Genomic DNA, 16,869 nt, shown 5'->3' on the forward strand with positions numbered 1-16,869 from the left:
GTAAAGTGAATTTAAAAGCTTTTCTTAAGAAAGAAATGCTAATACACCAACCATCAACTGTGTATTTTCTTAATGCTTTTCTTCACACCTCATTAAGTATTTCCTATCATTTCACTGGATTTATTCTTTTAATCATGGAAAAATGAATGGTTTAGAACAGGAGTCAGCAATCTGGCCCACATGCCTAATCCAGTCTAGCACATCAGTTTTAAATAACATTTTATTGGAACATAGCCAAACTCATTGACTTACATATTTGTCTGTGGCTGCTTTCATGCTATACCCACACAATTGAGCAGTTACAACAGAGCCTGTATAAAGCCTAAAGCATCAACTATCTGGCCCTTTACAGAAAATGTTCGCAACCCCATGGTTTAGAGTTATAGGCTAACCAGAAATGCTTATATTAAAGGGTCTCAGCCCTGGCCAGTTTGGCTCAGCGGTTAGAGCGTCGGCCTGCGGTCCTGAGAGACCCGGGTTCGGTTCCGCTAAGGGCGCGTACCTCGGTTGCAGCTTGTCCCCGGCCCTGGTCAGTTGTGCGGGTGGCAGCCACTCGAAGTGTTCCTTTCACATCGATGTTTCTCTCTCTCTCTCTCTCTGTTCCTCTCTCTCCCTCCCACTCTACCTGAACAAAAAATGGAAAAATGTCCTCGGGTGAGGATAAAAAAATAAAAATAAAAAAAAAATAAAGGGTCTCAGAGTTTAGCAAAATCTGTACTTCTTGTGAAAAGAAGAGAACCAATAACTGTACTCTCTAATGCTACTTATAGGCGGCATTTATTAAATGCTTACCATATAATATGAAGGCTGTGCCTATGTGTTTCCTCACAACCACACAAAAAGATATTATAAAGCTTTACCATGCACATGGGAAAATGAGGCTTAGTGACTGTGTGCACTTGCCCAAGGTCAGACAGCTAACAATGATCAGACATTTGTACCCAGGCAGTCTAACTCCATAGACTGTACTCTTAAGAACTAAACTCTATCAGCTCCTCAAATAAATTCTTCAGTTCTTTTTAATTCAAGTATAGCTGCTTCTTCGTATTATGCAAAAACCTTGTTAATATTCTTATTAGGGCCCAATTACAAACAAATTTGAAGTGGCTCTGAAGGCTCTTAAACTTGCTTTAAAACTTCCCATTATATGAAAAGCAAATACAAAATTTTGACAAATAAAATGGTTTACAACACTCTGGAACCACACATTTTTATAGAAAATAAAACAACACAAAAATTCACTTGTAAGGTAATGCTGATCTTTTAAATTTATTAAGAGTGTCTACTGGTTTTTAGAACATTCTACAGATCTACAACCTATAATTTTAAAGGTTTAACTTTAAGTTACCTCTTAAACATATTATTCTAATGACTTACATAACAATGAATATCTCAAATTACACTGCCACAAAGACATTAACCGAGACAAAATTTTTTTTAGATCCTCACCTGAGGATATTTTCCCATTTACCTTCAGATAGAGGGAGAAAGAGAGAAACATCGACTTGGGAAAGACACTGGATTGGTTGCCTCCCGCATGACCCCGGCCAGGGACAGAACTGCAACCAAGGTACGTGCCCTTGACCAGTATCGAACTCGTGACTCTTTGATCTGAGGGTTGATGCTCTAACTGCTGAGCCAAACCGGGCAGGGCCAAGACAAAACTTTTTATTGGAGCTGCTAAGACTATATAATAGCAGGGTCCAAACCTTAAGAGAGCCCTAGAACCACTTCAAGAAGGGACAGGGACATTCTGATTCTTAATGGAGGTAGAGTACCTGTTTTGACAGAAATCAATTATTGAACCAAAGAAAAAGATCCTTTGCCAGCCCTTAGATGGCAAGTGTTAGCTGTTTACTGTAGCTCCCTGTACATAAGCTTTTACAAAATTAGATAAATCAAACTACCTACTCTGTGGGTGGCTGTTTGTAAAGTCATGCAGGTAAGGAAATGTAAACAATCAAGAGTTAATGAGAAATTCCTTAGAGTATCAAACCTCATTGGGCAACATGCACAATATCTGTCCCCAGAACCGATATAAAAATAAGAGTATAAGCATAGAAAATCCAATGCCAGATTTTGAGAGCTATCTTTTTTTATTTGTTTAAATTGGTATCTGTCCCATCTAGTCTTCGCATATCTTTAGAGCACCATGTAAGACAGTTTCCAACATACAGCTGAAGTAAAACAATGGAGAAAATGTGCTATTTAAATTAGAACACTTTAACAGATGCAGCCTCTTAGGCAGAAAGCAAAGACAAAAATATCAGAATGCTGAAAGAATTCAATTTTAGATGACAGGAACTACTAAGAGTTCACCAGATACCTAAGTACAGGAGACAACAGGAAAACTTGTGAGCCAGGCCAGAAGAATGTTGTTAGGAATGTAATTACACCTTTTATGGGCCCTGGTATCACGTGACATAGTAGCAATGTGATTCATAATGGTGCTAAACAAAAGTAATTAAGGGAGAGAAAAATTTACAAAACTGAGTTGCTTTCTACGGACTTGATTCTACACTTTTAATACCTCTAGTGTTTCCAAGACTGTATCAGCACTACAAAGGGATGCAGCCCAAAACTAACCCCCACCTCAGACTTTTGGGACGAAGCTAGGGACACTTAAATTTTCTTTTTAATTTTTTTTCTTTATTGATTTTAGAGAGAGAGGAAAGGATAGAGAGAGAGAGTGAGAGCGATAGAACATCGATGAGAGAGAACATCGACTGGCTGTCTCCTGCATGCTGCCCCCACTGGGGATTGGGCCCACAACCTGGGCATGTGCCCTGATCAGGAATCAAACTGGTGACCTCTTAGTGCATGGGTCAATGCTCAACCAGTAAGCCACACCAGCCAGGCGGGAACACTTAATTTTCAATTTCAAGAGCTAGTGTTTCTTCCATGAAAAGCTAGAGAGGTTGAGCTCCATCACAGCGTACTTCAGACCCAGCAGGAATAACATTACCAACAAACTTTCCTAAGTGTCAACAACACTGGCAAAGTCTGGATGATATAAGCAAGTTTGCCAAAGATGGAGTCAATGTTTTAATATCTACATGTGAAAAAAAGAAATACACTTATTTCAATGATTCCACTGAAGTAGGTAAGGAAGACAAGGATCTTTAACAATAAATAACTGCCCTGCTTGGTTTGACTCAGCAGTTAGAACCTCGGCCTGCGGACCAATGAGTCATGGGTTCAATTCCAGCCAAGGGCACATACCGTGGTTGCGATTCATCCCCAGCACTGGTTGGGGTCATGCGGGAGGCAGCCACTCAATGTGTCCCTTTCACATCGATGTCTCTCTCTCTCTCTCTCGTACTCTCTCTCCATCCCACTCTGTCTGAACAAAAATCAAAAAAGGTCCTCGGGTGAGGATAAAAAACCAAAACCAAAACCAAAATAAATAAATAACACTAAAGAAATGAATATATAAATAACATTAAAGAGATTAACTGTCCAGCCAGAGTGGCTTAGTTGGTTGAGCATCATCCTGTGCACTGAAAGGTTGCCACTTCAATTCCTAGTCAAGGAACATACCTGGGTTGTGGGGGACATGTATGGAAGGCAACAACCAATCAATTATCTCTCTCACATCAATGTTTATCTCCTTCTCTCTCACTTCCTCTTTCTAAGCATGTCCTCAAGTGAGGATTAAAAAAGAGAGACAGCCTGGCTGGTATGGCTAAGCAGTTAGAGCAATGGCCCATGGACCAGAGTTGCAGTTCAAGTTCATTCAAGGGCATGTACCTTGGTTGCAGTTTGATCCCCAGCCCTGGCTTGGGTCATGCAGGAGGCAGCCAATCAGTGTGTCTCTCTCACATTGATGTTTCTCTCTCTCTCTCTTTCCCCCTCCAACTCTATCTGAAAATCAATGGAAAAATATCCTCGGGTGAGACAACCTGGGCATGTGCCCCGACCACGAACTGAACCGGGGACCTCCCTGTACGTGGGTTGATGCTCAACCACTGAGCTACACTGGCCAGGCTAATCTACACTAGAACTTAGAGGGTTTTACATATTGAGAAACTAAAGCACATTATATTGGTTGTAACCCTAAAACTAATATAATATCGTATGCGAAGTGTAATCAAAAAATAAAAATTTAATAAAAAGCACATTACTGTGAAGAACTTAATATAAAGCTAATAAGTAATTCGCCTGTTTCCCCAGAACCACTGTAGTGTGCTAGCAGAATTCCCGGAGGATCCATCAGGGATGCAGCCTCCAAAGTATAATGAAGGTAGTGCTGCTTTAATACCAGTGAACATGCCACATGCATCTTTTACATGATCTTAGAGAACACCTAAGTCACACTGTGATTTCAAATATGAGTGACAATGAAACACAGGTGAGTATTCAGGAGGGAAAGCTTTAGAACCTAATCCCTTGAAGCTTTTATCCTCTTAGGCAGTGGTTCTCAACCTGTGGGGGTCAAACGACTCTTTCACAGGGGACACTTAGACCATCAGAAAACACATATTTCCTATGGTCTTAGGAACTGAGACACCGTTCCTCTATCCATCTCCAGGCAGATCTGCCCACATGCAGATACGCCCACATACAACATAAGGACTTGTATTCAAGGGCGGCATTAGGAAGGTTGAGAACCACTGTTCTTAGGTAAATATACCAGGGAACAAAATTGTACACACCACCCCTCATTCCAGCCTCCAATTATATCCACACGAATTAAACAACTTCTTATACCCTAAGGAAGCACAACGGCACAGCCATTATTAATATGTACTTCTTTTCTAAGACCTGGATTTGAGAGTCACACATCCTAGTTTGTAACTCAGGGCAAGCGTAACCATTATGTGCTTCAGGTTTTCCTCACTTACAAAATGAGGATAATAGCACTCACACCTCAGCAGGCTGTTTTGAATATTCAATGAGAATATATGCAAAGTGCTTAATACTGTGTCTGCAATAGAGTGTACACACCATAACTGTTGGCAGTTATAATTACTGTAATGAGTCCACTTTAACAACACACTCAGCAGCTCCATTTCTGTCATCCATATGGGAATTGCCCCATTTCCATATTCAGACTTGAAATAAACATTAAAACACTGGGAAAGACAGGGCATGTATCATAAAAAGCTTTAATGAGTTTCATGTGCAATGGACTGCTTTTTCCCTAAATCTACCATTTAACTTGTCAGAAAAACTATTTGAGAAAAAGATACAGGAAAAAAGTCCCCTCCTATCAAAAGAGATGCTATAAATTCATCAAGTAATTTATCATACATAACTGAAAAAGATCAGTGGTAAAAATGTAAAGCTGGACAGAAAGCTGAGGAAAAAAAGGCATTAAAACATGGAAAGTAGTGGGCAAACCAGAACCTTCTGGCCAATGAGGTCATAAGATCAACCACAAGCATTAAAAAATAACAACAACAAAAAACTAGCACATATTCTAATATTAAACAATAGTACATTAAAGGGTTTTGTTCAAAAGTAAGAATATATATGCCTACACCTAAACCAATGTGTTATCATCCTGATTTAATGGCCTTATATCCGTAAGTTTATAATGATGAACTATAACTTTTTTTTTATCAGACCTTAATGCTAGTGAAAAATGTTAATAACAAGCTACAGTTTAAAACTTGTTACCACAATTAGCTGTGGGAAGTATAAGCCTTCTTTCGGTATTGGTACTGGATACATATTTAAAGCTGAAAGGTAGATGCTCGGGGGCTTGGTTAATTTTGCTGTGTTAAGATATCAAAAATAAAAATAAGAAGCCCATTCAAATATAAACAGTATTCCTAAAGTTGGTCAGATTCAAATTGAATACTTATTATTTATATATGTATGAAGGGAATTAAGTCATATACTTAAGTTTTATAATGAATTTAAATTTTTTCAAACAATCAATAGGCAACTATTATATGTAGTCATCAATATAATAAGAAGCTTAAACAGAGAAAGACTTTATCCCTCCTAAAAGCCCTCTGAATATAATTACTACAAATTTGGATTTGGGAAAGAATTAAACAATAACAACCAAATCCAACTAATCAAAAAACCAAAGTTATAAAGTGGAGAAAAAGACAAAAAGTTCATTTCATAATAAACATCTAGTATATTTCTGTATCCTCTCTTCCATTATATTTGGTATACCTAAAAAGTAATTTATCTCCAATTAAACCTGTAAGATACATAAATGCATTTAAGGGCTAAGAAGTGCCACTCTACCTGCAGCTCCCTGGGGAGTTTCGTCTGTCCGTGCAGCTGAAGAATTTACGGTCTCCTGGTTGCTTTCAGGGTCTGCCATTTTCTCCTGTCGACGAGCTTCAGCTGCTCCTCTTTTGCCCAGGCCAGAGCCTCGCCGACTACAACAGAAAAATGCCATCATAGGCAGCACTACCAGTGACCAGGAGCAATGAACACACAGCACAAAGGTCCAATGCATGGAACACAAAGCCAGTTTCTTCTTTTTACATAAAAATTGTTGCAGAAAATCACTATGGGTAACAACCAAGACTTTGTATATTTAAAATTCTTTCAAATTATATCACATTCACAATATAAGCTTTGTGTTGCTATGAGTTACTTACATCCTTACAGAAACAAATACATACTTTTTAAACACTTCCAACTAAATGAAAAAGTGATTCCTTCTGCAGAGAGAATTCATTTATAATAGGTCCATAGCAAGGCAAATAGTGGATATCAATATACAGACTTTCAGACTGATACCTGACAAAAGTGGGGAGGAAAGGCAGTGTAAGAAGATGGGAAAAATTCCCATCACCTAAGTTTCAGATACCGTAAATCAAAAAATAACTATCCTAATAATGAACAATAGTTCCATTCTTTAAAATAAAGAATTAAAGATTAAATATTTATAAATAAACACAGATGAAATCTGGGAAGACACTTGTTTAGGATTAAAGCACAGTTTAAGATAGTGAAAAAAGAATGATCAGTCTTTCAGGAGCAAATTACATTTTATTAATGATATGTTTTTTCTATTTTCAATAAAAAATCAGGTAGAAACAAAAGACTTTCTCAGATTATTACAACGTGATAAGTTTTAAATAGCAAAGTCAAACGACAGTGAAATTAGATGCTGCCTAGTAAAGAACCAGCAAGAAGCAGACATGTAAATGAGACTGAATTACCAGAGTACTAGAAGAGTTTGTTTTTCTAATTAGTTAAAGAATCCACCCTAAACAGAAATTTCTTTGGTTAATCTTTCGTTCACAGTGAAATAGCCCGTTTCAAACACAATTTGCCAAGCTACAAATTAGTGAGATTTAAATTAATTCATTTGTTTAACATTCAATTTGCACCATGTGATATACACTGCACTAAAACACTTTGGTTGTTGCCCTCCAGCAGTGTTAGTCTAAACAGAGACAGAGACACAGCTGTAGTAGACTTTAAAAGCAACTAATTCCAAAAAAGTTTGAGATGAAGAGCATTCCAGGCAGGTGTCTAGATGCACAGCATGACCATGAGTACTGTAAGTAATTTCGCATGCACTAAAAAAGTAATCAAAGGTAGAAGAGAAGGCTGCAGAGAAAGACAAGTCACTAGATTACCTGATTTCACATAGAGCTTAAAATTAGTTTTCCACCACAGTGAATTCAATTTATGTCTGAGATTATAAACTTTCAGTAAACTGGATTCAAAATTTGACCCAAAGTAGGACAAAAGCTCTGAACTAAGAAATTTTCTCAGAGGTCCTCATATAAGTATAGGCACACCTCACAGACACTGTGGATTTGGTTCCAGACCACCACAAAAAAAGCAAATTTCACACACCTGTAATACTTTCAACAATAAAAAAATAAAAAATAAATTTAAAAAAGTTTGTGACTTTTATAAATAATAAATTACGATATTGAAAAAAAAAAGCAAATACCATAATAAATCAAGTCCCATGAATTTCTGGTTTCCCAGTACATATAAAAGTTCTGTTTAGCCCTTGCCAGTGGCTCAGTTGGTTGGAGCATTGTCCCGTACACGAAAAGGTCAAGGGTTCAATGCCCCATTGGTCAGGGCACATACCTAGGTGGCAGGTTCGATCCCCAGTAGGATACATGCAGGAGGCAACTGAATGATGTTTTTCCTCCCACCCCTTCTGAAATCAATAAAACATATCTTCAAGTGAGGATGAAAAAAAAAGTTCTGTTTATACTCCACTTCAGACTAACTGTGCAATAGCATTATGTCTAAAAAAAACCCCACTGTACATAGCCTTAATTTAAAAATACTTCCTTGCTCTGGCCAGTTTGGCTAAGTGGTTAGAGGTTCGGCCCGCAGACCGGAGAGTCCCGGGTTCAGTTCCCCGCTAAGGCCATGTACCTGGGTTGCAGCTTATCCCCGGCCCCGGTTGGGGTCGTGTGGGTGGCGGCCACTCGATGTGTCTCTCTCACATCGATATTTCTCTCTCTCTCTTCACCCCTCCCTACCTCCCACTCTAACTGAAGATAAATGCAAAACAAACAAACAAAATAAACTTTCTTGCTAAAAAAGATTGTTAACCATTATTTGAGCCTCCAGTGAGTTGTATTCTTTTTGTGACCGGTGGAAGGTCTTATCTTCAATTTGTGAAAAACACAGTATCTACAAAGTACAATAAAGTGAAGCACTAATAAAATGAAGTCTACCTGTACTGCCAAGAAACATGAAAAGCAAATAGTGTACTGACTCCAGATATTTTAAACAATCCAGACAGAAGAAGAAATTAAATGGAAAAGCAAAGATCAAATGTGTCAGGGTCCTTTTCTTATGACTTACAGGCAACAAATCATACTGTTTCCTTATGCACTATGGTAACCACTGCCAACGGCAGTCAAAGTTGATTGCTTTAGGGAAGAACTAAAAAACTGCTAAAACCTTTCTACCAACCTGAGTTAGAAAAGAGAAAAGGCAAACTAAAACCAGTCACCCCCATCACTGGTTTTTGGAACATTTAGTAGAGAGAACAAAGTACATGCAAATGAAAGAAAAATCCTATATGGCTGTGAATAGTTAACAGCACAAGAGCACCTGACCAATGATCAAGCCTGAAAATGTGGGAATGAAATGGCAAGGAAAATATTTTTAACTTTAACCTAAGATTCCCAATCAGTTAATAAAAGCATATAGGCCGCCATCAACAAATCATCAAACAAGTGTTGACGAGGATGTGGAGAAAAGGGGACTCTAGTGCACTGCTGGTGGGAATGCAGACTGGTGCAGCCACTATGGAAAACAATATGGTGTTACCTCAAAAATTTAAAAATTTAACTGCCATTTGACCCAGTGATTCCACTTCTAGGAATATACCCTAAGAAGCCTGAAACACCAAGCAGAAAGAATATATGTACCCCCATATTTGTAGCAGCACTATTTACAATAGCTAAGATTTGGAAACAGCCCAAGTGTCCATCAGTAGACGAATGGATAAAAAAGCTGTGGTACATATACACAACGGAGTACTATGCAGCTGTAAGAAAGATGTCTTATCCTTTGAGACTACATGGAGGGACCTGGAAAGTATCACCCTAAGTGAAACAAGCCAAACAGAGAAAGACAAGTTTCATATGATCTCACTTATTTGTGGAATATAATGAACATAACAGTCTGAGGAATGGGGTAGTCCCAGAGACAATCCCCTAAAGAGGGGTGTGGGGTGTGGGGGGAATAAACCACAGAACTTATATGCATGTATGCATGAACAGTGGATATGGACAACAAACTGGGGAAAGGGCAAGGAGGGAGGGGGAGGGGGGATTCAGTGGGGGGAAAAAGGAGAAACATCTGTAACAAAAATTAATAAAAATAAATAAAAGCATATAAAAATAAATAATATAAGTATGTGAAGTAAATATATACTGTATCACATCAAAGGTAGTTGATTTTCTGAAAATGAGATTCAAAACAGCAACTGGGAGAAACGGAAATTAAAGACATGCAAGAATACAAACAAAACCTACACCTTTCCTTGCAGGGTAGGTATAATACAAAATGAAAATTAAATACATCTCTCCCACTCATCCATTAAACGTGTGCCAACACTTTTAAAAACTAATTAGGCAATATGAAAGCCATTAAAGCAGGCATCTCTTTTGACCCATTAATCACACTACTGGGAAATTTAGCTACCTTTAAAGAAAAAACCCAAATCTGCATAAAGATGTTCATTAGAGATTTGTTTGGTAGATTGGAACTCCAAAAACAACCATATCCAACTACTTAGCAGTAACTCCATGAAAATAATGTAGCTACAAAGGAAAAAGTAAAGGATGAAAGAGTTATCAAAAAACTAGTACAATTAAAACTTAGCAAAAACATTTAAATAAATATTGGGGAAGAATTCACGAAAATAATAACAGTTATATTAAAATAAATTTATTCAATATTTAAGTGAAACTTTTAATAATTATAAAAATCTTACAAAGTTAATTATTTTGACAAAAGCTAAACACAGATAATTAACTAATCATAAACTGGAAAAACTTAAGTTATTACCTGGCACTAGCACAGGAGCCCGTGGTCTTTTGGCGTGTGCTCCGCCTCAAACTGGGGAGCTCAGCAGGTGGGGATTCACTGCGCTTCTTGGTAGATTTTCTTAAACCTATACATGAGAAATGCAAAAGTAAAATTTTAAAAAGAGAAGTTCTCTTAAATTAAAAATTATTCTTCAGGTCATCATCCTGGTCCAAAGTCCATGGAATCTGCCAGCGGCCTCTCTAGCAGTCTGCTAGGTTTACTACCAGTTTTGCTTTTACTTAGTCTACTCAAACTAGGAACGTTATTATGATACTTGGCATTCCCATTAGGGATAAATATCCCCACTTTGTCCCAACCTTGACCATGAATGACAGTCCTGCTTCTCTCAAACCATCTCCTTTGGAAGTACCTACCATATCTCTAGTCTTCCACAACTTTTCTCCACTAAAGCAAAGAGGTTTTTTGTTTGTTTTGTATATACATTTCAGAACTTTACTAAATACCATTCATCATTTCGCCCTGGACGGTTTGGCTCAGCGGTTAGAGCATCTGCCTACGGTCCGGAGAGACCCGGGTTCGGTTCCCGCTAAGGGCATGTACCTCGGTTGCAGTTTGTCCCCGGCCCTGGTTGGTCGTGCGGGTGGCAGCCACTCGATGTGTCCCTTTCACGTCGATGTTTCCCTCTCTCTCTCTCTCCCCCTCCCACTCTATCTGTGCAAAAAATGGAAAAATGTCCTCGGGTGAGGATTAAAAAAATATATAAAAAAATAAATAAATACCATTCATCACTTTATTAGATTGTTTCATACTTTCCCATTTTACCTAGTTCACATACGGTTCATTTGAGAGAATATGGCAAAGAGAAAACAAAATGCTTTCTTTTCTTTACACCATCCCATCAGCAAGGATTATAAACTTGAACTAAAGTTTTAGAATGTCCAAGTTACAGAAGAATGTAGAATTAGGGGGAGAAGTCAATCAAGTACACTTTACATGTTATTCTGGAAGCTAATTAACACCTTTATAGACATAACAAATTTTGAAAAGGTATAGCTTAATTTAAGTCAAGTTTATTACTATTTTATGATCAAGAGGGAAGCCGTGTGTGTCTATCTACCCTCCCCCCAAAATGTTATCATATATGATGACATACTGAGCAGTGTGCTCTATCTAAACAAAGACTTCCAACACTGAATGGCCTCCAAAGTCAACAAGCATATTTCCATTAGAACCTGTGGTGTCATCTTAAATGGGTGTTAACTTTTCAGACCAATTATACAATAACAATTCTCCCAATCCCAGGAAACTGATATTATTTTTTACCATTTCACTGCTTTAAAGTGGAAAAATAAATTCTTTGCTCTTTATTTTGTTAAAAACACTCTAGTAAAGGATCTAGAAAAGAGGTGGTAAATAAAGAGGATTCTAGGTCGTCTTGACCTTTTAGACTTTTATAACTTCAGTTCATTCAAGTGGGGGTGGTACCTATACCATATATAATGAAAGTTGCCAAGTGAAAAGCAAGCTATTCAAGAATCTTTAATGACAAAACAAACTATAAAGACAAAAATTTATGTTCAGACAGGCATTACCATTTAGAAATCCAAACCATACCTTTCGGGCCTTTTTTTAAAAAATAACTTTTGTGAAAGAAACACTCCTCAAACTAGCATAAAAAGAAAGAATAAAACTTTAGTGGGTAAGGATCAGCCTAATGGTTTAAGTTTAAATTTTATTTTTAGGTTGACTTTCTATATCAACAGAAGTATTTGATGTGATCACAAATCTATGCCTGATTTCCTCTACTATTTTATTGTTGTCCAGTCAACTGAAAGATTGAACATGGCATTTGGACAGATTATGACGTGAGTTTAATACATTCAGATATTCAGAATCACTACCTTTTAATGTTTAAAAAGTTCAAAACTATTTTTAACATTTCCAAATATTAATTTATACCCATCTCTCTGAATTGTGTGACTAAATTATAATAAACTACCAAAGTGTATAATTTAGAGAGAGAATAAAACATGAGTACACATTACATTAAAACACTTTGAAAAATAAAGTGCTATAAAGCAGCTTAAAAACCCTTGTATTACTGTCACTGACTTAGTTCATGTCAAGTGTCTTTACATACACCATGATACAATAATGAACACCAGCACAAATTTTTACATCTATTCAGTGACATTCAAAATAAAATACTCAATTTAATAGATTGCGGGCTACTGTTCTAATGCTAGTTCGACATTGACAGTATACTTTTTGACCGAACTATTTTACACTTCACTACTCATGAACTACTTTATTTTAGTCTTTGGTATTTAACTTTCTTTTAAACAACTTCAAATATAATTTCCAGTATGATAAAAGGTTCTTATTTTAAACATATGAGTTTGACAAATGTATTCAGCCATATAACCAACACTACAATCAGACATGGAACATTTCCATCACTCTAAAGAGTTCCTTTGTGCCTGCTGCAGTTAATCTTCCCCAACACATCAGGTGCCTGACAACCACTGATCTGCTATTTTGTTGCTATTGCCTATTCTAGAATTTCATAGAGATGGAATCATATAGTGTGTTGAAGATAAATTCATGTTGTTGTACATATTAGCCCATTCCTTCCATTCCTTTGGTGTGGTATGGTATGGTATTTCTTTGCATGTGTGCACAAACTCTTTATCCAACCTTGATGTTAAACTTTAAGATAACTGTACTAAATTACAGAGAAATAGGGCAGGGAAGAATCAAACACCAGAGTGAGGCAGAAAAATAAGTATAACTGATATCGTAATCATACCACAAAATTAAGTGACTGTTAGGCTAACTGACATAACTCCGTCTAGCCCGATAAACTAGGAGAGATAATCCCAAACATTTTGTTGTCTGAAAGGCAATACCCTGGTAAAAGAGCTGCTGCATGTAGTTCTCTCTAGTGGAAAAGAGGTATCACTATGTGTAACATTACCTAAGCCCTGGATGGGAGACAAAACTAGCTTTTACATACTCAGCTCCAAATCTAGAACATGGGAACAGCTCAGATGCTGTGAAGACTGGTAATTAGAAACTTACCAGGATTTCTAAACAAATCAAGTCAGTTCTTGGAAAAACTATATAAATTCTGGGGAACAGGAAAGTTGAACCTGAAACAGTTTGGTAAATCAAGTACTTCCTAGAAAGTTGTGAGTAGTTTAACCTTCTTTTTTTGGCCATTCAGCTAATTGACCATGCTAGAATATACTATATCTTCACAGTTTTAGACTGGTTAAGGAGTTTTTAATAAAAGCATTTTCAAGCATAAGCTTATGATAATTTTTATTTTTCAGACACAAAAAAATATTAACTGACTTGCTTAGAGATGCGTAACAACACAATTCCTAAGTTTATTCTGAAGCAGAAGAGTACACTATCTGTTCAATATAATTCTGGCAAAGTGTTAAACCTTTGCTTTATTGGTGTTTAGAAACCTTTAAGCAATATATTTGTAGAGCAAACGAAAAGCAAAAACTTAAAACCTCTCTATAAAAATATAGTACTTTTACAGAATTAAAAATTTTCTTCATGCTATTGGTCAAATAAAAAGTATTTTAATAGGAGAGGAAACACGGCAAGTATAAACCTACAACCTACTGAAACCCAATTAAAACACAGGTGCATGGGAATACACACAATCTTTCCTTCCTCCCCCCCTCCCCCCCCCCCCCCCGATCCCTTTTCCCCCAGGCTCTATAATGCAGAAAAACTGTATTGATCATTTATTTTTATGATGTCACTCTGAGAAGCAAACAGAATGTCACTGGTCTGATTAATATATTCTTATCCACAAAGCCTTTGTGTAATGATGTATAAATGTAGACACACTACTTTTATCAAAGCTCCTTCACCTTAGGGTATTGGTATACGAATACATGGATTTGTTCCTACAAATACATTCCTGTATTTTTTAAATTCTCACCCAAGGATATGTAATTGATTTTTAGAGGGAGAAGGAGAGAGAAACAAAGAGACAGGAATTGATGTGAGAAATATCAATCAGTTGCCTCCCATACACAAGCCAACCAGGGATCGAACCTGCCACCTAGGTATGTGCCCTGACTGGGAAACAAACCCACAACCAGGACAATGCTCCAATCAACTGAGCCACCAGCCTGGGCTATCTTTTTTTTTTTTACTCCTCATCCGAGGATACTTCTCCATTTATCTTCAGATAGAGTGGGAGGGAGAGAAAGAGAAAGAAACATCAATATGAGAGAGATACGTGGATTGGTTGCCTCCCAAAGAACCCCCGACCAGGGCAAGGACCAAACCGCAACTGAGGTAAAAGCTCTTGACCGGAATCAAACCCTCTACTCTTTGGTCCACAGGCCACTGAGCAAAACAGGCCAGGGCCCAGGGCTATTCTTATAATCTTTATTCTTTTCGATAAAGGTGGAACTGGTAGTATTATTCTCTTAAAAGTCCTAATTGATTACATATCAGTCTTTTATTATACAGGTATGTCTTACTCTTTATTTTCTTTTGAACAAGTATTCCTGATGTCAAACTGATTTACGCAAAATCCAGGGCTTCATCTTTTAAAAAAATTAGTCCTTTTGCAAACTGTGACATTTGAAATGTAAAATAAGTAAACCTCTCATGTATCCAATTGTAAACTTGGATTTTTAAATATAAACTTTTTTTTAAATCAACAGTTTGAAGGCCTTAGATATTTTACCTTCTGGACCAGACCCTCATTAGTGTAAAAGTTGTTAAGATGTTTGTGGATACCTTCCACTTGCAATTGATTTTTCTTTTCTACTTCAGATTTTTAAAAGTATTTCTCATTACAAAACTGTGAAATAATTCCAATTTCCAATTTTGTCATTTTGCAGAAATGAGCACTAGTAACATGATTACCCTTTTCTTTTTTTTTTTTTTTTTTTATCCTCACCTGAGGATATTTTTCCACTTTTTGTACAGACAGAGTGGGAGGGAGAGAGAGGAAGAGAGAGAGAGAGTGAGAGAAACATCGATGTGAAGGGACACATCGAGTGGCTGCCACCCGCACGACCAACCAGGGCCGGGGACAAACTGCAACCGAAGTACGTGCCCTTAGCGGGAACCGAACCCGGATCTCTCCGGACCGCAGGTCGACGCTCTAACCGCTGAGCCAAACCGGCCAGGGCATGATTACCCTTTTCACTACCAGAGTCACCAAAGGTAGGTAGAACTATCCCAAACCTTGGAAAGATAAGGTTTTCACTCTTAACTGTGTTACTTTAAAAGTAGCAATTTACAACAGGATATACATATTCACTGTTATGCTTTTATTCTACTTTTAATTCTTAGATGATCTGTTATAGGTATATACACATATATGAGACCTGTTACAGAGCCCTACAATGAAACTATAGCTTTCCCCATAATAAAGTATTTTAGCAATGTAATAATTAACCTCTCTAATTTCCAAATGACGCTGATGGAACTGTCATTCACAGTATACTTCTAATACATAAGTGGGACTCAAAACTGGCCAGACTATTTCAATCATCTCCACTTACAGTTCTACAACCATTATTCCCTCTCCCCTCCACCAAAGTGATTCATTCAAGGATAGGCATATGTCCCAAGAGAAAATTAGGAACTTTCTTACAGGCTGATATATAAATGACTGAACAGTCTTCTTTGAGGGGTTGGGAAATGAGATCTTTAAGTTACAAGGCTTAGGATGAATAGGGCCATCTTCATTTAAACTCATGGATCCAGCCAAGCATGAAGCTAGCCAATATTTTGGCTTTAACAGTCATGTGAGCTGATTTCTATTTAATTTTAATTGAATATCCATCATATATAAACCCAAATCTTCTGACTATAAGTCATTACTGTTTTAAACTTTTTATTCTAGCAGATGTCTATAAACTTTAGATTACAGGCCAAATCCAGCTGCCAATTTGTTTTTGTATAGCCCACAAACTAGAAATGGTTTTTACACTTTTATATAATTAAAATGAAAGAACTGACAAGGACTGTATGTGGTCAGTAAAGCTTAAAATATTTACACTATGGCCCTTTACAAAAAATGCTTACTGAGCTGGAGTTTCAGTAGAAAAAGAACAGTATAAGCACTCATCTACATTTTTTAAATCTGTCAAAATATTTTTAAAAACGTCTGCAAAACAAAATGAAAACAAATCTGTTTATGTTTTAAAAAGAAAAAATACCTGAGCTATACAATACCTGAGTAATAGAAGATTCAGTAGTAATTTTTCTAAAATATTAAGTATCTTGAATTTTTATAGTTCTTGTTATGTTGCTACAGATTATCTCCATTTAAAAATGAAGTAGAAAAACCAATATGAGTAAGGTCCAAAAGCCAATATCTTAAAAAAAAAAATCACTACAATTCAATTACATATACAGGTG

General features: G+C 37.0%; 1 protein-coding gene across 23 annotated transcripts in view; it reads right to left on the reverse strand.

The window, feature by feature from the left end:
• Window positions 1–16,869, reverse strand: part of TRIP12 (thyroid hormone receptor interactor 12) — a 149,538-nt gene that overhangs the window by 64,673 nt on the left and 67,996 nt on the right. For all 23 annotated transcript variants that reach the window (XM_036253463.1, XM_036253483.1, XM_036253481.1 and 20 more), the window contains 2 exons: window positions 10,477–10,582; window positions 6,208–6,344 (listed from right to left, as the gene is read on the reverse strand). In XM_036253463.1, coding sequence (XP_036109356.1) covers window positions 6,208–6,344; window positions 10,477–10,582 — 243 coding nt within the window. The remainder of the gene's footprint in view (window positions 1–6,207; window positions 6,345–10,476; window positions 10,583–16,869) is intronic.

This window comes from Molossus molossus, unplaced genomic scaffold (assembly GCF_014108415.1).
Source record: "Molossus molossus isolate mMolMol1 unplaced genomic scaffold, mMolMol1.p scaffold_m16_p_11, whole genome shotgun sequence".
Lineage (NCBI taxonomy): Eukaryota > Metazoa > Chordata > Mammalia > Chiroptera > Molossidae > Molossus > Molossus molossus.